This window comes from Cyrtonyx montezumae, unplaced genomic scaffold (assembly GCF_038088225.1).
Source record: "Cyrtonyx montezumae isolate F1298 unplaced genomic scaffold, pur_monq_1.0 scaffold_5, whole genome shotgun sequence".
In the NCBI taxonomy this organism is placed as follows: Eukaryota; Metazoa; Chordata; class Aves; order Galliformes; family Odontophoridae; genus Cyrtonyx; species Cyrtonyx montezumae.
Window position 1 is genome coordinate 22,135,559 of NW_027072056.1, and position 22,603 is coordinate 22,158,161.

The 22,603-nt window shown below is 41.9% G+C and overlaps 1 protein-coding gene across 4 annotated transcripts in view; it reads right to left on the reverse strand.

Moving 5' to 3' along the window:
- Positions 1-1,096: 1,096 nt before the first annotated feature.
- MME (membrane metalloendopeptidase) overlaps positions 1,097-22,603 on the reverse strand; it is a 37,019-nt gene continuing 15,512 nt past the window's right edge. For 3 of the 4 annotated variants that reach the window (XM_065748272.1, XM_065748271.1, XM_065748273.1), the window contains 14 exons: positions 21,572-21,673; positions 19,209-19,345; positions 19,019-19,112; positions 17,494-17,622; positions 16,724-16,822; positions 15,305-15,385; positions 14,745-14,848; positions 13,554-13,612; positions 11,105-11,224; positions 10,245-10,378; positions 9,022-9,087; positions 5,673-5,768; positions 5,196-5,272; positions 1,097-2,339 (listed from right to left, as the gene is read on the reverse strand). In XM_065748272.1, the coding sequence (XP_065604344.1) occupies positions 2,240-2,339; positions 5,196-5,272; positions 5,673-5,768; positions 9,022-9,087; positions 10,245-10,378; positions 11,105-11,224; positions 13,554-13,612; positions 14,745-14,848; positions 15,305-15,385; positions 16,724-16,822; positions 17,494-17,622; positions 19,019-19,112; positions 19,209-19,345; positions 21,572-21,673 (1,398 nt within the window). In that variant the 3' untranslated portion in view covers positions 1,097-2,239. Of the gene's footprint in view, positions 2,340-5,195; positions 5,296-5,672; positions 5,769-9,021; positions 9,088-10,244; positions 10,379-11,104; positions 11,225-13,553; positions 13,613-14,744; positions 14,849-15,304; positions 15,386-16,723; positions 16,823-17,493; positions 17,623-19,018; positions 19,113-19,208; positions 19,346-21,571; positions 21,674-22,603 lie in introns of all 4 variants that reach the window. The other variant, XM_065748274.1, reaches the window with a different exon arrangement.

Here is a 22,603-nt window from a genome sequence, read left to right on the forward strand (position 1 = left end):
GTAGTATGCTTGCTCTTGAAAATCAGAGAAAGGAATCCATCTCTCCAACAGCAGTGAATGTGCTCTACTGTTGTTCTGTCTGTCCAGCCACTAAGCACAACCTTAGGTAGTAAATGTACCAGAAAAGCTTGCTGATTTGCTGCTGAACAGAATTGATCTACCTGTACTGATTTACTCCTGCTACTATAAGGAAGATGCTTGATTTGCTATTCTACTAATTCACAAATTGCTAGTGATTCTATATTTATTTAGTTACATTTATTATTACTGTGTATTTAGTGATCCACTCATTTTATTCAGTTCCTTTCTTAATTTGTTTCATCCTTGATGAGCAGTACTGTTTTATCTGTAAAATGGGGATAATGGTATGTTCTCTCATAGGTCAGTGGGCCTGAATTTGTAAGAGCTTGAATTTCATTCAGATATAATCTATTTTATGATGGGAAATACAAGCAGACCTAAGACAGATACATGGAGAGGGAAGAAAGAGGCGTAGCAGGGAGGTGAGAACCTGCTGATTCTCCTACTGCTTTCCTTGACTCCTGTTCTTCTGCAGTCTGTGTTTCCCTTTAGCAGCAGGAGTGATGAGAGGGAACAGATGAAGAATGGTGTGAGTACGAGGCCCCTGGGCACCATGTCATTTCAGGTCTGCAGAGATGTGCTTTGTGGTGGCCTTAGGCACGAGCCATGAGCCAAGATCATTCCATTGCTTCCCTGACCCCGGGGCTGCAGCTCCCGGACCCCCAGCAGCAGTGGAGCTGTTCTGGCTGCTGCTGAGCGCCTTTGCTTTTATTCCCATATTTTGCATGACTCTTCTTGCCAGGAATTCATAACAGGGGTTCTATTTCATACTTTCTTTTGCAATAATTTTTCCTAAGGATGTGTTAGAAGTTTATTGCTGTTGATGTTGGTGTGATGTGGTTACTACATAACCTATTAACATCTGTTAATAGATGTTACCAGAATGAATGGGCCTGAGTTCTCCCTGTCAGTTACAGATGTTGAGGTGCAGTGCTGAAGGGACACCTACAGAAACCCATTTTTGTGGGCAATACACTTCTGTATTTCTATATTCCTGTAAAGAACACACGTCACATTTGGCTTATAATTTCAGTTTATTATCAAAATGTTCTTATCAGATGACAAACTCAAAAAGCTAAAAGGAACACAGGTTGTCAAATATACCTATTGTAGCAGCCATCTGAGGTATCTGCTTCTTATTTTTGGAAATCTGTTTGCTTTGGTATACAAAGCAATAAGTTCCTATGCTATCTGCATGACGATGTTCAGTACCTATCATTGCAGATTTAAAGCCCATTACCTTCTCACTTAAAGCTCCATTACTGGAAGCAGCTGTGCAGCTTTCCTGGTGTGAGGACTGACGTCCATCAGAGCATGTACAAATTATGTGCAGGATAGAAAGCCTCGTTGCTGAGAAGGTCAGTCTGAAAGCTGTACCTGACAGTGTTCTCCACTGAACGTGTTCTGGAGGCTCTATCTTACTGTCTCATTTCACACATTAGATCAGGCAGTTCTATGCAGATGCTGATAAAATATATTACAATAGTTTAAGTCAAAAGTGTAACTCAGATTTAAATACAAAAACTGTGATTTATACATTAGTAGAAACTTTTTAAAAAAGACCAGCATTAGAGAAAGCAAGAGGAAGCATAGAAAATTGTGAGAGGGTCTTTGATCACAATCTCACAGATTATGCGTTCAGAAATTAATAAATTACCTACAATTTCAGGTTGGCTGGAAAGCAGTAAGTAAACTGTTGTAAATGTGAGTTCAAATAATACAGAATGAAATAATCAGTGAGAGGTCATCTAACCACAGCACGTCTTTGGGCTCCCTTTGTACGAACGGTTTCAAGTAGAAGTGAAAACATTCGGAAGAACGGATTCATCTGAACAGCAGAGGGTACAAACTCTGAGTCAGGATGCAAACTGTTGCCTTGCTATCATATGATGATGAACAACACCGTGTGTTACTTAATACTTCCTTCCTTTGCTCGATCAGAAATAGGCATTCATCAACCGGTGGGAGATCATGTGTTGGATTTTGACATTTGAAAAGCACAGCACAGGGAGCACTGAGCGGTGGGGAGCAGGATGAGCTGTGAGGGGACTTCTGGGGCATGTTTCTCTCGATTTTCTTCCCTCTGCCTCTTGTCAAAATAAGCTCACAATTTCTGTTTTTTGGGAAAGCTTCTTGAGATGCAAAGTGTTCTTCTCCATCACCACACTCGGCATTTTTTAGCAGGATCCATGTAGCTTTTCGTGGTGCATGAAAAGGCTTCAGAAAACTCCGGGGAGTTTTGCAATGATCCTATGACCCTTTAAAACAAAACAAGAACGTTTTGGCATTTTTAATTCCCTTTCTTTAGTAAAGAAAAAAGAATAAACCAACACAAACACAAAGATCCACACTTGTAGCTTTTTCCCCCCATCACTTGAAAATACTGCGGGAAATGGGTTTATTATATAATACATCACATATATGTATTTATTGCTTCCCTTTCACCTGAAGCTGTGGGTGTGTTTTTGTCTCCTTTTATACTCCCCAGTGCAACCTCCAGCAGTGAGGAGCAGGCCCTTTGTCACTACAGGCTCCCACAGGGCTCACTCATCCTTCCTAGGAGCACGGTCATCGCCCATCCTCAGTTCTCACTGGCATTGTGTCATAGCTCTGCTCTGTTGATGAGTTCCCTGGCATCAGGAGAGCAAGGTCCTGAGGTGCAAGAATTTGCTGTCCCTTCTCAGTGAGTGTTCATTTACATTTTTACACCAATTGGATTAAAACTAAGAGGATTCTGTTTCTCTGGGCGTTCTCCACAAATGTTTCAGCGGAGTTTCTTGGAATAAAGACTCAAACAAACAACAGCTCTCCAGTGAGTATGAGGAAATTCCAGCTAGAGCAGATTTTGTATGTGTAATTGTGACCATGTGAGGAGATGCTCGTTGGTCTGGGAATGGAAAGAGAGCATGGACATACCTCAACGGGACAGCAATTTCAGCTCTGAATATCAGATGTGGACACAGCCCTGGTGCATGTGGGTCTGCAGCAACGTGACCAGCTCAGCCACAGATGGCAAAGCAAAATGGCTGAGCTCAAGATAAGTGTTTAAGTGATGCTGCAGTGCTTCACTGTTCTAAGGACTGCAACTGCTGACATGCCATTTTGCCAGAGACAGAGTGAAAACGTATTTTGGGTGTAAATGTACACTCTGTTTACATTTGTAAACAACCAACACAACAGAGGGGTGAGGATTTTTCTTCCTTCCCTAATATTCCCAGATAGGTGAAGATCTGGTACATGGCACCAGCTATGTTTTATCAATGCACAGTTACTCTCAGACAGAGGTTCTGTTTTGCTGCCTTTGTTGAGGACCTGATCTAAGCCATTTTTCTGTTTACTTCTTTTATTAGTGACAAACAGTTCTGCCTGTGCACTACTCAGAGCTCTTGACCCCAAAGCTGAAGTTCTTCTATGCAAATAGCAATTTTTATGAAGCACTCTCTGTCCTGCCTGTAGGAGGTGCAGCTTGCAGTTAGTGGAGCAGGTGTCTGAGAAGTCAGAAAGAAAAACCCAACTCCAGCAAGCTTAGTGCACTGGGAGCAACCGTGATTTAATAGTGTCATGATGCAGTCATCCTGTGGGTATCTCTTGTGAATTGAAATGCTTTCTTTTTCAGAGGTCTTCTGTGGGGCTCATACTGAAAATTCCCTCACCTTCTGAAAGCATTGGTGTGGTTCCTCGTTAATATTTGTGTCATTGGATATCAAGTTTATAGTTTTTTGTACCGATGAAAAAGCAGCACCATGAGTGATATAATGTGTTCAAGATACATACAAACATGATTGTGTGAAGATGCTGAACGAGTGAATTCTGGGGGACTCGTGATTCATACGAATGAGGTATAGAAGGAGGGGGCAAAGTACGGCCTTGTTAGCAGTCAGACCAAACTCAGCTGAGCGTAGGACTTTGCACAAATGGCCTCTGTGAGAGATGTGCAGGAAGTACAGAAACTGCCCACAGAGAAATGCAGTCAAGCAGCAGCTGAAGGAACAGTCACTGCTTTCACCAAATATTTGAGTATGTGGGATAAGCAAGATAGTTCTGTGGCGAAAAGCCATTGAGACAGATATGGAAATCAATGCTCTGAATTGTGTCAGGATCAGATGATCAGCTCTTGCCCATGTGAGGTTTGGAGATGGCAGTTTTTCAAAGCTAAGAGATATGCATTACTACTTGATCTCATCAGGTTGGACCAAACAGATCTGTTAGACCAAAAGCACTGCTATGCTACTGATGAGCAGGTTGCTCTGGCCTGAAATGAACAGACTGCCCCTAGGACTTTAACTCTGAGCAGCCAGTTTTCCAGTATGCCTCCACTGAATTCAAGCCCACCAATTCTTGGGAAGGCTGAGATGCAAGACAGAAAATACAAGCAAAAAGAATGTTTGCTTGTTGAACCAGCACAGGCAGGTTTGTTACTGTCTGAGGGTAAGCAACCTTCCAGCTAAAACTCTGTTACTGTTACTCTTGCAAGAGGTGAAAGCACAGCAGTGTTGCATAGCACCTGGCACAGTGGAGACCTGCTGTGGGGCAGCATGCTTTGCAAGCAGCACAGCTCATAGGGGTGGGAACGCCAGTCCACAGTGCTGCAGCAGAATGCTGTTCTGCCTCTATGTAGGAAAGGAGTTCCTCCCTCTGATGATTTTTAGAGAAGCAAAGGCTACTGGCAGAAGGTCATCAGGAGCTATTGTGGGAGCAAAGGGGCTCCTGGAAGAGCAGTGCCTTCCAGGTGGTCACTGGGGCTCCCCTGTTACTCTTATGTGCATTAGGTAACGAGTGGTGGTGGCTGTGCCTTTTGACAATGGCTTTTCAAAGCTCCTCAGCAGTGCTGGCAGAATTGAGCTGTATGGCCTTAAGAGGGAAAACAAGTCTCCTGCATCCTGTGGAGCTGCCTGGGAACTGTTGTGCCCGTTTCTGTCAGCAGAAGTGTGCTAGGGCTGGGGACAGTGTGCCTTCCCCAGCCATTTGCAATGTGCTATCTTAGTCCTCTGTACACGCTTAAATATCTCCCCTGATAAATGAAACCCAGCTTTCTATATAGGGCTTTTTAAATTCAGTAGCTGAAAGCTGTGTTATATTAAGGAATTACAATGAAGATTGCTACACATGCTGACCTGAATTTGCCTGGGCTGTGCACGTCAGTTTTGATGGAGTTCACAGCATATTCTGGTCTGTATGTTCCACACCATACCTACACATAACAAAGAAAAGCATCTGTTAACAATGAGATTGTCCAGGAAGAAACCTGCTGCCATTTCACAATGAAACACTTGAAACTGTGAGATTAAACTTCATTCTGGAGCATAGTGAAACAAGGGATTATTATTTTTAAAGTATATTCTTACTTTCAAACAAAGGCATTTGAGCACAAGAAGCTGTTCATGAGAGTTTTTCCTAGATGAATTCATTTATGTAGGTGAGATGAAATTTACCTAACAAGACTTTAATTTCACTGCCTTGTAGAGAACACTGCTCATCTTAGCAGCTCTGGCAGCTCTTACTAGAACTAAAGTCAGCCTTCTCTTTCTGACTTACTGTTACACTGCAGTGGTAAGACTGAAAACAAACCCTCAGTCAGGCACGTGAAATACCTGTGCAAAGTTCAGAAAAAACAGCTGCTGATGGTTCATGTCCAGGCCAGGGAGAAGTTTTTCTTTCCCGTTCTTTTTCACAAAGTTCTCGTAGGCCTGCAAAGTGAATTACACAGAAACGTTGCAACCTTCAATCTATACAGACTGCACAAAATGATGAAGAGGAGGAACTTCTGGATTCTTTGATGCAGTTTGTCACTGTATGTGAACGGCTGAATCACAGCCTGAACCACTGATTGGTCACCTGAGGTGAGCACCAAGTTGGCCACAGGGCCACAGGTGGAGGTGATATACCTGTGTGATTGGAAGGGGTGGAGCCTGGCTCCACCTCTCCCAAACCCTATTTAAGGGCTGACCACGACTGGGGAAGGTGCTCTTCTTGGAGATCCCTCCTACATGGAGTCTACAGCAAGCCTTTATCATCCTGAAGGTGAGCCATCTTCTTTTTCTTACTATTTGTGTACCATCTCTATAGACCTACTTAAATATACCATCTTCTATACTGTTTTTGAGTACCATCCTTGGGAATTATTTACCTTACAGTCACAAACAGCCATGGCCATCCATTTTATCTCATGCTACTTTTCATCAGAGTAAGACAGAACCATTTCTTAGTATTGCAAGAAGCAAGACAAGAGGCCTGACTGTATCAATACATGTTTTGCAATGAATGGACCTTGTAGTAGAATTTTACACCAGGTTTACTGCCTCATTTACATTGGATTAAATAATAAGAGGAGCAGGTTTGAAGAAAGCAATTTACTGTGACCAAAAAAAAAAAGTGAAGGTTCATGGAGTAATTTCAGCAGGGTGAGTACACTGAGATAAATAGGTCTTTGTGGAACAATGCACCTTTTTTGTAGAGGAAGAAATTAAGGATGCAAATAAGTACAGTGTTCTGAAATACAGTAGCTATGGAGACTTAGTACTTCTTCAAGCTTTATGGGAGCTAATGTATTAAATTCCACCGAATGTTTACATATTTTCCTAGTCAATCCTTTCACAGGGTTAATTAATGAATAACAGAGTACATTCTGTAAAGGAAATGGCTGTGAGATTCTCTTCTGCTGACCTACAGGTAGGTGTAGTGAGGCATCAGCAAGCTCTGCACTGAAGCAGCCTCCAAACTGTCAGTGCTCAGCCCTGTCTGTACGAGAATTTACCTGCAGCAGCTCTGGCTCCTGCAGGTTCTGTGGGTCAGGCATTACTGTCAGTTGCCCTCAGTTTGTACCTTGCATAGTAAAGATGCACGTGGGAAGGCATGGTGCTGTGCTGCTTTCTAAAACACAGTCCTGAACAGAGCATAGCTGACACATCTCACCTGAGTCCCAGCATGTGGGTCTGGGCTGGGTACCCCAAACCTGCCTCCACCACAACTGATCTCCAGGACAGTCCAAGATGTGATCTGAGGATTCATTCCTCCTGCACTTACTCATCTTTCACTCCTACCCTTGTTCTTTCTTGTCCCTAATGAGGTAAGAGATGTGTGGCAAAAAGCTTCAGCAGTTGCAAAACTGTTAACTAGTTTTTTTCCTCTCAAATATTTCTCAAATACACATATACTGTACAATGCAGAGTTCCAGGATCCAGTTCTACTAGTGAAAAACTGATTCTGAAGGGAGAAGAAATCAGTTTTGTCAATTATATAATGTTGCATTATAATAAGTTGATTACTAAAGTAAACCTCTTGTTTGGTTTTTAACCAATTGTAAAAGTCTTTAAAACCTTTCCGTACTAATAGCAACAGTTTTTGTGCATCTCATAAAGACCGTGTGTCAAAGCATGTTGTTTGTCTATCACCACCTGAAGAAAGATGTCAGAATATTTCTCCAATCTGCCAACTAAAACCAGTGCCAGGCTGCACAAGAGTAAAGCCAGTCACTGAAATGCACGTAGGAGAACGTGCAGTCAACATGTCTACTGAAAAGGCTCCAGAAATTCGCAAGCTGAGCAAGATTCAACAGTGCCTTGATACAACAAAAAAGGTAAACATCATACTGGGATGTATAAACAGGAGCATCCTATTTAAGTCACATAGAAGAATCCTTCCACTCTACTTGGCACTGGTCTCAGCTGGAGCACTCCGTGCTGTTTTGAGCACTGCGCTCAAAGAAAGACGTAGACCAACTGGAGGGAGTCCAGAAGAAAACAGCAAGAATGAGCAGAGGTCTAGCAAACATGACCTATGAGGAAAGATTGAAAGAATTGGGTTTGTTTAGTCTAAAGAAGTCTGCGCTTTACATAACAGTCTTCAAATATGTAAAAGGTGACTGAAAAGAAAGGAGTAGATTGTTCTTTACTTCCACCATTGAAAGCAAAGTTGCGATAGCATTCAAACTACAACAAGGATGAAGTGGGTCTTCTCTTACAGAGTGCTGGAATAGCTGGCTGCGCCTGCAAGGATGGGGTGGACTCAAGATTCCTTCTGCTCTTGTTTTTTCTTTTGTTTTTTATTGCTTCTGATATCATCATAACTAAGGAAATCCAATTGGTGTTTTGGGTAACACTTCTGATTTTTTACGTTTTCTGTCTATGCCCATTCCTTCCAGAAAGAGCATCAGTACCAACCTATGACAGTGCATTCTGTTTTTTTTCATGCGTAAGTATTCTGGTAACTGAAGATCAGAGTGACCTATTATGACATCCTGACTCCTCTTTCAGACTTACAAGTCATTCTTTAATCTCAGTAATGGTAGTACTTGCCCTCGAACATTTATATTTCTATTGAAGGAAGTGTTGCTGATGGTCTTGCTTGCAGCAGTGGTATGACAAGTCTGAGAAGTGTGACTTGGCCCACACATTCCAGCAGGTACTTTGTTGACAAATGACAGCAGTTGTGTTTTCAAGCATTGGATATTTTGCTACAGAACAAGGTGTTCAGGGAAGGAGATGAAGGATCATGTTACGATGGCCTGCACTGTCACATTTGAGGTAAGACCTAGAGAAGCTGACTCTCAACAAGCAGTCACAAAGAGAAGACCTTGTTTTACTTTGTCTCCACGTTGGCAAATCCAAAGAGTGAGGTATCTTTTTCAGGAAGAGAATGAAAGGCAAACCATACTGTTCCTCCTTCCTGGTATAGGAAAGCTGGTGAAGACAGATAGCCAGAGGCACAGAGCTGCTCACTATCATCAGTTCAGTTAGGTGACTGTTCAGATGTGGCCTGAAACAATTAATAGGATGAAAGAAATACAACAGTTGTCAATGGTTTTGAACTGTGCTTTGATGACAGAGTAGGTGTGGTCCTGTCCCTAGTACAAAATGAGTGTTTCTTCTTCAAATGCTCTGAAATGAATTGTCTTAACCTATGACAATTTCAGTGAGACTAAAAAAAATGGATGCTTCTTACCTTGTATGCTTGTCTAACACCTCCGTTATCAGCAATGTTTTCTCCTAGTGTGTTGATTCCACTCAGCTGTAAAAGAAAAACAGAGAATACAGTCTCTTGAAAGAAGAGCTTATCCAGGATGTGGATGCCAGGTGGTGTGCCTAACTCACTTTCAGACAGGGATAATTCCCTTAAAATCTGAACTTGTAGAAGAAGGCTATGACAGAATCACATAGAAGAGCTGTAGCCCAAGACACTGGGTTACAGTATTCAAAGCCACAGAACAAGATTATCAATAGACTGAATTTGATCTGTGAAAAATGGCAGATAAACATGCAGAAAAATTATTTTCCTTTATTGTTTTCCCTGTCAGTCCCAGCAGCTTAAAGGAATTATAAACCCTCCTGTGCTGAGGATTTCCTATTTTCCTATTCAGGAATATATTGTCAGCCTCTACAAAGACAAAACAGTGGTAGTCAGAGAAATACCGTCTGGTACAGCAAACACATTGTCTTGTATACAATCTGTGTAGACAGCTGTTGCTTGCAGTTGCAGTTTTGCAGCCTGAGATTAATGGGAACAGGGCATGGCTCCTGGTAAGAGTGAGGAATGCCCACCTCACCACTACCTGTGTGTGTTACTGGGTATTAGTCTGTGATGTAAGACAGACCTGATCGTGCAAAGCATTTTCATGAAAGTAGGGCTTCCAGACAATGACAGAGCAGAGTGCTAGCAGTGTGGTTACACTTAGGTCTGCTGTCTGCTTTCCATCTTTTCCTTGCACTCCTGCTGTCCCCTGGTTCTTCTCAGCCCTTATTGCTTTATAGCTCAGATGTTTATCTTCAGGAAAGATCAAGAAACTTCTGAGTGAAGGAGAGCAGCGAGCAGGATTTGTTTTGTTAGGGATATGTTCTATTTGCACATCAAGCTTTAGGGAAAGAAGACCTAACTTGCATGTTTTTTTTTTTCTGGTCCTTAATGGAATTAAAGAAGAGCCTTTGAGGGCCCATGAAGGTTTCTAGAGCAACGGTTTCTGGGGCTGCTGCTCAGACAGAACATACACCCTGCCTCGTTCAGAGCAGTCAGTATAGCTGTGGAGCTGTTACCATTATCTTTAAGGATCTCTGCTGTTATACCTCAACCATTCACGCAACAAAGTTTCTGCATGTTTAGAACATCAGATTCTATGGTTTTTCATTTAAAAAAAAAGCAAATATTCATAGTTGTAAATAGATTTGACATACCTGCTGTCCACCTGCTAAATCCCATGAGTAGTTTCCGTACTGGTACACCATGCACTGTGATAAGTCCTTAAAATTGCGCGCAGATTCTTCAGTCCACCAATCTACGAGGTCTCCATTCTCATTGAAATTTCTGCCTGTAACAATATTTTAACAGAATGAGGAATGGAGGGAAAAAAAGCAGCTCTTGCTGCATTAAGAAGGACAGCAAGCAAATATAATCTCTCATAAAAAGAACATCTCTCCAGTGAGGCAGTCACACAAGTGACATGCTCCTACTTCCCCTTTTTTTCTGAAAGGCTATATTCTAGATAAGGAATAAAACAAATTCAGCCTGAATGAGAAGGTGTGATGAAGGCTCTGCTAGGAAGCCTGGCACAGCTCTGACCTGGTGGTGCTGGATTGGTCACAGTGTGGGTGCAGAAAGGATATGGCTGGGCAGCAGGTCTAACAGCTAGGGCCTTGAGTTCACAGCTGCACCAGCCTTGTGGCACACACTGCTTGGGATGTTGTGGAGCTTACATTTGCTTTTATTTCTTTGCTTTTTTTTTTAACTCTAAGAAAATGTTTTTTATGTAGTCTTTGCCAAAAACAAGCAACCAGGTGCAAAACTAAAAGCCTGGTGTGCAGCAGGTCTGGCAGCTACAGGAGTGTCTGGGAAATCCTCTGGCTGGCCTTCTTGGAAATCATCCTGGGGAACAATATTGTAACACCTCAGAAATCCAAATTTTGCCTTACATATGGAAACTTGGTCTTCATTTTGTTTGTTTCCTGGAATGATTAAGCACTAAAGCATGTAAAATATTCTGTGCACTGCATGTTTTGTAACCAGCACAGCAGTAACTGGTAACACAGTACCTTACCATTGTCATCAAAACCATGTGTGATTTCGTGACCGATGACCATGCCTATGCCACCATAATTCAGAGATTTGGGCTGGGATGCACTGAAGAAAGGGGGCTGCAAAATGCCAGCAGGGAAGACTGCAAAAGAAAACAACCCAACATGATTAAGGTACTGCCTCACTCTGCTATGTGTGGACAGAGCATTTTTGCAGATGTCCAAATCTTGCCAAAGTCATGCTATTCCCTCAGAGTTAACAGCAACAGTCATTTTATTTACACATGGTAATGGCTGTAGGGAATAAGGAACAGATCAGCACAACCGCTCCCCTTCCCTACAAGTTCGGGGTAAAGGAAAACAGCTCTTGGGACACTTGCATAATCATGAGCAGTTTAAGCACTGTTACTATTTAGTTTTGCAAAAGAGCAGTTGTACTTTCCCAGTTTGCAGCACTTAACGTTCTCAGACTCTGCAGCTTTATCAAATAACCATCATAACATCCTGAAAGATGGCAAGGTGTTCCCGTGGAATGAAAACTTTCCTTGATCGTTGCCTCAGTTCAGAACAAATCTCAGAGAAATTTGTTCCTCTTTTGTAGCTAGAGGTAACTCCCACTTGAACCAAGGAGTACAGGCCATGCTAGCAGTGAAAGAACTGGAACGCAGAGCTGCTTTTTAGCTGCTTCTACACTAATTTCTCTCTGCTTTCAGGAAACAATTTAGTAAATATAAATCATCTTTCAATTGTGATCTTTTATAAATGAAGATTTTTCTTAAAGGGTTCTCTCCAAGTACAAACTTGTATGTAAAGGAATCAGATGACAATTTCATACAGAAAATGAAGAACATGCTTCTGGTGTTTCCTTGTAAATCCCAGTTCTAGCCATTCCTTTCAAGAGGAGAAAGAATCATGCAGAAAATAAGAGGTTAGAAAATAAATAGTTACTGCTGTCCTGTGCAAACTGCTGCGTGCTGTCACAGTAATTCTGTAGCATTGTTACTTTGACACTAAATTAAGTATCTGCATGTTTCTATGTTCACTTTTATTAGCAGATGCTGATAGTAAAGACAGGAGTGTAAATGCTGCACCGTGTGATGGGGATTCTGATGACAGGGTAAACAAAGCAATAATTGGGGTACAGCATCAGAAGGCTGTTCCCTTCCTGACACCCACAACTAGCAAGGTATTTGCTCAGAGTGATGGGCATCAGTCCTAGTGGTCTGAAACACAGCTGGAATCACTAGGCACTCAGTGCAGCCTTTGCTTGAAAACAAAGGAGCACCTTCCCTCCTGGGAGGCAGGCAGTTCCCCAGGACTTTCAGTTCGTTTCATTAACACCCTGTCACCTCATCTGTTTTTAGAGTAAAATGTCACAGGGCATGGATTTTTTTTCTATTCTCCCTTTCAGGAAACAGTTCATTCCATGACTTATGTTAAACAGGGGATAGGCATTCTTCCCATAGTGGGGTACATTTCCAGCAGAGATACAGACAAAAAACAAAGTGCAACTTCTTTGAGATATAAAAGACAGAATACTAATCAGCTTAGAGAACATCCAAGGTATAAAAAGCACGAAGTGTTTCCCCCAGAATCTGTGCAGCCCTAAACTAAAGTACATGCTGCTTTTCTTCCTGAATGTGTTTGCAAACTGTTTGCAAACACTTTGCTGGGAGTGCCTGTGTAGCACAGTACTCCCCAAGCAGTCAGAAGCACAGATCAGCTCCATTTGATGCACCTGCAGGGCAGGGGGAGCTGATACCCAAAGGAAGAAATGCTGGACTCCTTCCTAGTGGCTGCTCCACTGGTTTTGTTTGATGCTGGGTGGCTTCTTTAAGATCTGCTTTAAGTGCTGCTGCTGGAACTGTGAGGATCATGGCCCTATTAAGATACATTATTGGAGATCTAATTTTCACACATATCCTGCATAAAACTCCTTTTTAGAGGTTATATTTTTTCCTTTTTTTTTTTTTAAAGACTGTTACTAAGTTAATTCAGACACCACTCTGAAGATCAGACTGCTTTAATTATCCTGACGTGCCATAGCTGCAGGATGAGGTAAGAATTTATGGCTCAGATTGACCTCCACTCATCAGCCTAAGTCTTTCAAATCATGATTTCTTTTCTACAAAAGCTGAGCAAAACTATTTTAAACAAAGCCTTCTGAGCAGAACTGTATGCTGAATGTTCTGTAATACGTTCACAACTTTACCACCTACCAAAATGACTGCACTTTCATGCCATCCTTAAGTGCAAGAAGTGCTTGTCAGTTAAGTCACACAGCGTTGTCCCAGTGGGAGACATCAGGGTTGTATTTGCAGGAATCTGCTTAATGGATCACCTGAATCAGCAACATCTACAAATGGAGGACTGTAGGACTTCTTCAGCTTCTTCAATTCCTTAATGGGACCAAAGCAACTGAGAAACTAAAATTGCTCTGGAAGGATCTAGGAATAATTCGGTCAACCTTACCTATCTGATTTCTACTTGAAGAATAAAAAGCATTGACAACAGCAGCTCCACTTATCCACCTAGTAACAACAGAAGAATAAAGGTTAGAATTTCAGTTCTTAATGGCAGAGTTAATAACTACAAATACAAATGTAGAGACTGAACCTCATAATAGTTGAGGCTGCAAGGTATTTTTGGAGATGGTTAAGTCCTGTGCCTCTCCTCAAGACAGAGTCAGCAAGAGGAAGCTGCTCACGATGATGTCTGGTCAGGTTTTTAATATCTCCAAGGATGGAGAATAGAAAACCTCTCTGGGCAAAATGTGCCAGTGCTTGGCCCCATGTGATGAGAACTACAACAGGTTCCTTATTGGCTTGTCCAGTCAAGACTTGATCTCTAAGGATGGAGATCTCATGAACTCTCTGGGTCTTGTTTGACCATCACACACAGTGAAAATGTTTCTCCTAACATCTAATCAGAATTCTCCATCCAAATTTGTGTCTGTTCCCACCTGTCCTACCACTGTACGTCTCTAAGAAGAGTCAGACTCCCCTCGCATCAGGTAGCTGAAGCCAACAGTAAGATCTCCTTAACACACATCCATCTCTGCAGCCCATATTCAAATGAACAGGCCAGCAAGTTAGCATGTCCAACAGTGACAACAGTCTTTTTTTCTGATTTGGCTTAATTTGTTTCTAAATTGGCCAGAGCTGAGATAGGAAGAGTAGCCAGCGTGACTAGGGAATGTCCTGTGACAGTCTCCTGGTTTATCTGCATTAAGTCAGAGCAGGAGTACACTTCTGAAGTAAATTCCTGCTCATCCTCATTTAATTGTGCTTAGTTTGGCATTGCACAGTAGTCTCTGAACGAGAGAAATAAAACGTGGGGATGAAATTCATCTTTTAGAGGAATTTAATTGAAAAGCTGCTCTCCAGGAGTCCACTTAATCCACTCCAGGAGCTAAGAGACCAGACTAGAGCTACTCCAGAATATTTAGCCTTCTGAACCACCCCCCTAATTTCATCATCCTACTGTTAATGTAGGTCCAGCCTGTGAGAAGGGAGCAACTTCTCAAATGCCCTCCAAGCTGCCCTCTTATTGGGGGACAAAGAGCAGGAAGGTAATTAAATCATTGCTGATTAGCTTCCAGCTGTGTACCTCCTCCTGTGCAACCTGAGTGAAGATCTATGTAAGGTATTTTTAAACACTTACTCCTCTTTGTCCACCTTTTCTCTAAGCTTTTTCAGTCTTTTCTTCTGGGTAAATACTAAATTTTGAATGATGTTTTCAAAATATTCTTCTTCTTTGTAGTTCAGCTGCAAAGAAAGAGGGTGAAATACTTAGTGGTGGTGTTTGATGCAGTTTGAAATACGCAGGTGGTCCGCATCGTACTTTAGGAGTTAGTTCACATCCATGAATAAACAGATACAGTCACTAAGTTACACTTGCATTCACTTCAAACTCCATTAAATCTGTGGCAGAATTAGAAATACTAAACTGAACACCATTGGCCCTACACTTTAGCATAACTCCTCTAGAATTTACACATTCCCTTGAAGTACGGCCAAATACACATCACCATCTGTCCTGGATCAGCTGTATTACACTGAATTACACTGAATTTTAATACATTCTTATTTACTTCTGTGCAACTGAGGACAAGATTGAGTTATTCTGTGACAATGCAGAGGATTTGGCTTGGCTATGAAGATAAAGCCACAGTTCCTCACTTAAGACCTTTTCCTAATTATGTGCCTGTTGTGAATACTTACCTCCTGGTACTCACTGTTCAGCTTATTGTCATCTGTCATGATCTCATCTGGATAACCAATCCTCTCTCTAATTGCCATTGCCTAGGGAAAAAACAGTTTGACATCCATAGCAAATCTACCTATATTTTCAGATCGATCATCAACTAGGTAGGCAACAGCAGAAAACTACAGAACTTCTATTATATGTATACAGTTTTTATTGTCATTTCTTTAATCATTGAAAGCTCTGTAAAGTTTATTGTTAATTAGAACAGTGGAAATTTTCAGAAAGAATCTTGATCCTTCTGTTGCCATTAAACTTAGGGAAATGTGCACAAGTAGTGCAGAGCTACACAATCATGTTTTTGCAGACTGTGCAGCCCAGTGTTTAGAAAAGCAGAAACACTTGAATAGTTATTTTTCATGTTTTTTTTTTTTCCTAAGATTTTGTAACACAAAAATATGGGGGTCCTGCTCTTCAATTAATATAAACACAGCATTTTCCAGCTTTATTAATTTCACAGTAAAACGTCATTAAGAGTTCAAAGTAGAAGACTTTTCATCCTCACAATATAACAAATCAGAGAAATAATAAAGTTCTTTCAGTTGCCCAATGTATGGGAACTGCTGAATCACGGCCTGAACCACTGATGGATCACCTGAGGTGAGCACTGAGTCAGCCACAGGAGCACAGGTGAAGGCAATGTACCTGTGTGACTGGAAGGGGTGGAGTCTGGCTCCACCTCTCCCAGACCCCATTTAAGGGCTGACCACCACCAGGGAAGGATCTTTTCTTGAACGTTCTTCCCACATGGAGTCCGCAGTGAGCCTTTGCCATCTTAAAGGTGAGCCATCTTCTTTTGCATATTATTTGTGTACTATCTATATAGGTCTACTTAAACATACCATCATCTGTACTATTTTTTTGAGTTCTATTTCTGGGAATTATTTACCTTACACTCAATTGAGTGCTCTCTACAATTGATTTGTATTATTCCAGACTACATTAACTGTCTGAAGCTGCTGCTACCCTCAAAAGGGAACTCATTCAGAAAGCCAGCTGATGGTTTAACATTTTATTCCTGTCCTGTTGCTCACAATAGCTGGTCAAATCACCACAAACCATTCCTCATTTTCATTATTACTTTCCTGTATGTATTTACCTATCCTGTTAGTGATTGCTTTGCCTGGAAGGTCTTCATCTTTTATGTAGATATCTCCTGTTTTGTATGCTTATCTCCAGAGATACCCCTGCCCAGGTAATCTGAACCTGACATGCAAATCTACATGCTGTTGTGCCTCTATAGACACATACATACCTATTTATGTACGTACATGTATGCAAAATTGTTACTGCCTTTTTCTTCTGCAAAATGAACAGTTGGCATCCTTTCTTACAGAGAAACACACAGTTTTTCCAGTGTTTAAGATTCAACTTACTTTTTGTTCTGCTCTCTTTTTGGTTTCTGCATCCATCCAGGTGAGGTCATCTAAGGTCTCTATAAAAACACTGCGTATGTCTGCAATCATTTCTTCCACCTTGGAAGAAAGAACATTAGTATGTCACAGATCCACGTAAAACAATTCCATTATTTTTCCAGTTACGGTTTGTAGGCCTATATATGGTTTATTGTCAGCATCTTGTTTCTCCTGCACTAGCTGTACTTTGTGCTGCTTGTGGACTGCACTCAAAATCTGGATCTCGAGTGAAGGAGCGCTTTCAGCCTGGGAATGGCCATGATCACAAAATGAGGCCAATTATTCAGCTTACAGAGAATCTGCCAGCTATCCCTCTGTTGCACGTTGCGCATCTGATGGAATTCTTTTCGTGGCCATGGTGCCCTCAGCTCAGAGCTGGCTCCCAGGCCAGGTGGGGAACACAGATGCCTCTGTCCCTCCAGGTGTGCACGCATCTTCTCTTTGTATTTCCCATTACTTCACGACTTAGTGGCTTGAATGGAAGCTGGCCAGCTCCGCATTAGTCATGCGGAAGTACATAGGCGCAAGGTGCTCTCATAGCACAAACATCCTTATAACTCATTAGTGGTGCATTGCTTGAGAAGCAGATCCATAGGTTAGGATTTTTAGGAAGTGACCCTGATATACGGAGAAGTTCAACTAAAAGTGGAATCAAAGCTTTTTAAAGAGCTGCATAATAAGTGACAGAGGATGCCCGGCTGGCACGCAGGTTAAATTTGCTGAATGCTTACCACGTGCTTGCTGTCCCCAGCAAAGGCTTCCTGCACGTACAGGCGTCCCACTGCATTCTCCATGTTGCCATTGACGTAGTTGGCGCAGCGACGCCAAACTGCGGTTTCTGATGTGGTGCCATACAGCGCCTGTCAGACACACACGTCAGAGAGAGCACAGATATCAGGGCCCACACGAGGTGAGGGTGAACTGGTGAGCAGGTGTGCACTTGGAGGAGCCCAACGGACCTTCAGTCAGTGCATCTAGGTCCTACTTGTACTTATGGCAGCTAAATGGACTCACTGTGTGAAGGGCGTATCCTCCACAGGCTTTAGGAAGGAAGAACAGAAGAACCATGTAAGGTTGAGAGAGGAAAGCTATTCTAAAAGCCAAGAATGGGAGAGGTTAAAGAGGAATGCCCTGAGACAGTGCTGTGACTGTGGCAGGGATCTGTAGTGCAGGACAACTGTGTACAGACCCATTCCTGCAGCATTAAGGCTGTTTCCACCCAGTGGCAGCTGTATCCATGTGTTGCTGATGTAGAAAACTGTGCTCCTCTAGCAATGAAAACTTGCCTGCTGCCATACAGGTAATTCTGACGTGCAATAGAAAGGGATTACTGGGGATTTGTACACGTGTGCTGCCTGCTGTGTTAGCACTGACACCTCCCTCATGCAGCAGAAACGCAGTTACATTTGAAGCAAGCCTCATGAGACAGATGCTAGTTTATTCTCACTGCATTTAGCCTGAGAAGCTTCAGCTACATTATATCACATATTATCAATTAATTAGTAGATGTTTTTATGCATAGACAGTGGCAAGGTCCTTTTCTGTTGTTGTTTCAAACTTTGACATTTTTCTAAATGAAATGCCCTCAGTGTTGTGCTGGATGTTCAGAGTGAGAAACACATTCCTCAGTGATGCGGATGCAGCAAACGTGACAAAAATCCCTCTATGCATGTGTGCACAGAGGTGTTTCCTTTGTCACTGACGAATGAAGCAAAATAGCCTCAACTTTTTTTTTTAATGGAGCTCAGTAAACTTAAAAGTAGAAAGTTCATCTGGGGCAATAGAAAAGATTTCCATGTACAATCTTTGTGGGATCACTCAGCACTTCCTTAAAAGCACTAAAATATCTGCAAGATCAAATGACTGAAAAACAAGGCTGGACCCATCCTGTTTGACCATGACTCTGCTACTCTGGATGCTGAGGCGTTTCTAACAAGCCAATCCAAACTGTTGCATAACTGCACGCTAGCAAATGGGACTGTTACCAAAATGACCGTATCATCAGGGGAACGATCAGATCTGCAAATAACAGAGACCAAGAAGCAGAACAGTGCCTTTCAGATCCACTTCAGCTATTAAACACAGATCACATAAATTATGTGTACACTCCAGCTGGGGCTTTAGCAAACACATCTAGCTTTTAGGCACAACATTCAAAATACACCACATTTTATCCAGTACAGACATTAAAGAATTACCTTCTTTGGTTAACAACAGTCATTTTTACAACTTGAAAAGAAAGCTGAATTTCTGCACCTTACGAAAAGCATTCCTTGTATCCTTGTAGTTGCGGCTGAGGCTGTTGACAAGGTCCATTATGAATCGCCAGATCATGTAGTTTTGAAGTTCTCTGTGTAATAATACAGTGACAATAAACTGGTAACATTTGGCTTCTGAAATATACTGGAAATAAAATGCAGATTACAAAATTATCTGCCATACCAACCTGGGAGTATACTTATTAAGAACAGACTTCAGCTTGGTGAGGTATTCTGGGTCATAAACAACCACATGTTCTGTATTCTCAACATCAATTTGTACAGTTGACATTATGTTATTTATGAATTTTGACCAGTTGAATGCCTGGAAAATCAAGAGATGTTATTTAAGGTTAAATCCTCCAGAAACACATTTGTCTTGCACAGCTCTGATCTCCCAACAGCTTCACTACTTATAAATGATGTCATCACAGTAATAACTGGTCTGGGATCATTTGTATCCTGTGCTCTAAAATCCTACTAAAATAGGATGGTATCCAGCAGGAAGGGTCCGGACTTTGTTTTATTTTCAGATTAACATGATTAAAAAAGTTATGGCTCTTTCCATTTTGCCTGGGGAATCAGAAATGGTATTTTAAGTAAAATTAAGTAACTTACCATTTTGCTATATATGGCTACGGTTTTCTAAATCAAAGCATGACAGAAAGCCTTATTTCTCAGTATGATATGGCTCTGTAGATATGGGGCAGTATGAAATTTGTGGCATGTGTGGCAGTCCATCCTCGAGCACATGGGAAGGACTTGCCCATAAGTGTGCTGAAGTCCATAAGCAGCTTTATTTTAGTAGGCTTAAAGACAGACACACTAAGTCTACTATGTGCACTCAATTTTCCCCTCTCTGCTGCCGTACAAGATACTGGAAAACAAAAGGTTTGGCAGCAGGTGCAGGAGCATCTGTCAGCAGGATGGCGAGGCAGACAGTTCTCACTGAGATCTGTGTTCCCTACTGTTTTCTGCCTCCCTGGGCCTACAGCCCCATATGATTCATGCCACTAGTCACCAGAGGTCACACAATGCTCACCAGGCAGTACCTGTCCATAAGATTTTCTGTTACACTTTCATTCTGTCATGTCCACCCAGTGTGAACAGAGTGTTATTCTAGCATGTGGGCACTTTGAACAGGAGATTCTTGATAGTTTGCTGATGAAACTAATTTCCCTTCACCATTTCCCCTCGTCCTATCACCACACACTTCTTGTTTTTAGCAGGTTGGGTGGGTACTCATAGTGGAAAGGCAGGTGTTGCATTTAAGAAAAGCAAACAGTCCTTGAGCTTCCTTTGAAGCAAATAAAAACCCACATTTTGTTAGTTTCTCAAATGTTTGTTATGCTTATTTGTTTGAAAAGCAGTGGGGATTTTTCCCTGTCTGGTTATTTGACAGGGAAGTGGAAAGAGGGAGTATCTTTTATCAGACAAACTGTAGCTGAAGAAGTCAGATAAGCTTTCAGGAATAGAATCTCTTCAGTTCTGAAAGAGAAGCACCAAATTTAAAGCTAATTTTAGGAATAATTGCTGTTCTATCCTTAGGCCATTACAACAACAGTTCCAAATCCCATCATGTGTCTTTTGAGCATTTTTGGATAAATTTAGAGCAGATGATTACTGCTGTTTTACAGTACTCCCCAGGAACTAAAAATAACCTGGGCAATACTGTTCTGTGAACAACTTAGCTTCTGACATGATGATTGCATTCTGACATTATGACTGTAATGGTAACTTGTCAAGTTAGATCTGTGGGAAAAGGTAAATTACGAAACTAATTAAGTTAGGCAGAGTGGAACTGCCATATAATTTAAAATTGAAGAATTTCAAGTCAACAAAAATAGCAGGGACTATGAAACTGGGGTTGGAATTATGATATTTCATAGTACCTGAGTGGCCTCAGTAATGTGCTCCTGCCAGTCAGGCTGCAGCAGCATGCAGGACATGGAAGGAGTTGTTTATCGTGAACACAGCCATGTCTAGTAAGACATGGTGTTATCAGGAAGGCACACCTGCATTATCACATCTTTAGATATCCTTTAGCCGGACTTTGTGGTGCTGTGAATTAAAGGTTATGCTGTGTAAGTGGCACATGGCTCAGAACAGGAGACAGTTCAGAGCTGAAACGTCCTGGGGAGCACAGTGGGAGGAATGGGGAGAATTTTCCTCATGTACGGTCATCATTTCCAGGGCTCCTTGATTTGGATGATCATCTTACAGGGGAAGTTCCGGGGGAAAAAGGATCTTTTGGTCTGAATCTATAGCTCTGGATGAACAGAGAGGGCCTGAACAGTCAGACACAATAGTACAACACACTGGAGTGAACTGCTGGCTGCAGTCTTGTCAGTCTCTGTTGAAGCAGAGGCACAAGATCTGCCTCCAAGTCAGCAGAAGCTGTGGGTACAGAAGCACAGACTTCTATACATAGCGTGATTCAGGCAGTGCAATACAGGAATCTTGTTTAACTTCAAGTTTCTCTGAGATCAAGAAAAACATGTCAAGCTTCATCATTTAATCTCAACAGCCAAAAATATTAATTATCACTCACCGTATGATTTATTTCCAAGGAAAAGTTGTTTTGGAGTTGTGCCAGTGTCATTTTATTGTACAGCAGAAGTGGATCGTTTCTGTCTTCAGACTTTGTTGTTGCCTATCAAAGTTAGTAATGAGACTGAGTCAGTTTGCAGGAATTTTGGTAAGAGGAAGCAGAAAGAAATCATCACTGTTTCTGGCTTAATATGTTACTATGAGAAGTTTGCATAACTGTGAAACATCTGTGTACACACAGATATCAGGTATGTACGCAGCATCCTGATCAGCATGCATGTGCTAGGCTCTCCTGGCTGCACTGCCTTCCCGTGCAGGCAGTAAAGCTGAGCTGCTGCCAGAGGACTTTGTCTGCAGTGCTGTATGAGGCAGGTTTGTCAGTGCTGCTGCAGCCTTGCTGAAAGAAGCCAAAAGATGAGGCAGTGGCCATTTGTAGCCTTTATCACCATCAGCTGCTGTAGGGAAACGTCTGTTGCGTTTCCTTTCTTCCTCCCCTTCAAATCTTTCCCCAGTAAATTCCTTCTATTTTAATAACTTTCTATCTCTGTTCTAAATCCAGAAGTGTGTTTCTCAGGAAAATGTGAAGTAAATCAGAATCAGATGGTTTTAGTTTATACAGATGGAGCAGTTAGGTCTACCTCTGCCAAACACATGCCCTCACCATCAGTGTAACTTACACAAACAGCTGAAGCCAGCACATTCATATTTTGATTGTTTTACAGTCATCCTCAGCTTCAGGTGCTTTTGGAATGTTTAATAATCACAGAGCACATTCTTGCTCACAAATGCTTTCATTCCCACTTGTTTTTCCCAGCACAAGTTTAAATTCTAGCTGTTTCTCCCAGGCATACTTTCTGGAGAACAGCATTTGACTAAAAACGCACTTGAAACAATCAGCATTGTGGAGCAGCTCATGTAGGACAAACATGACTTTGTGTTGCGTGGCGAGCCAAGGGTTGGGCATCTACGGCTGTGATAACCAAGCAGCCTGCATGAGGGAAAGGACAAAGGGAAAAGAGGCCTCGGAAGCACC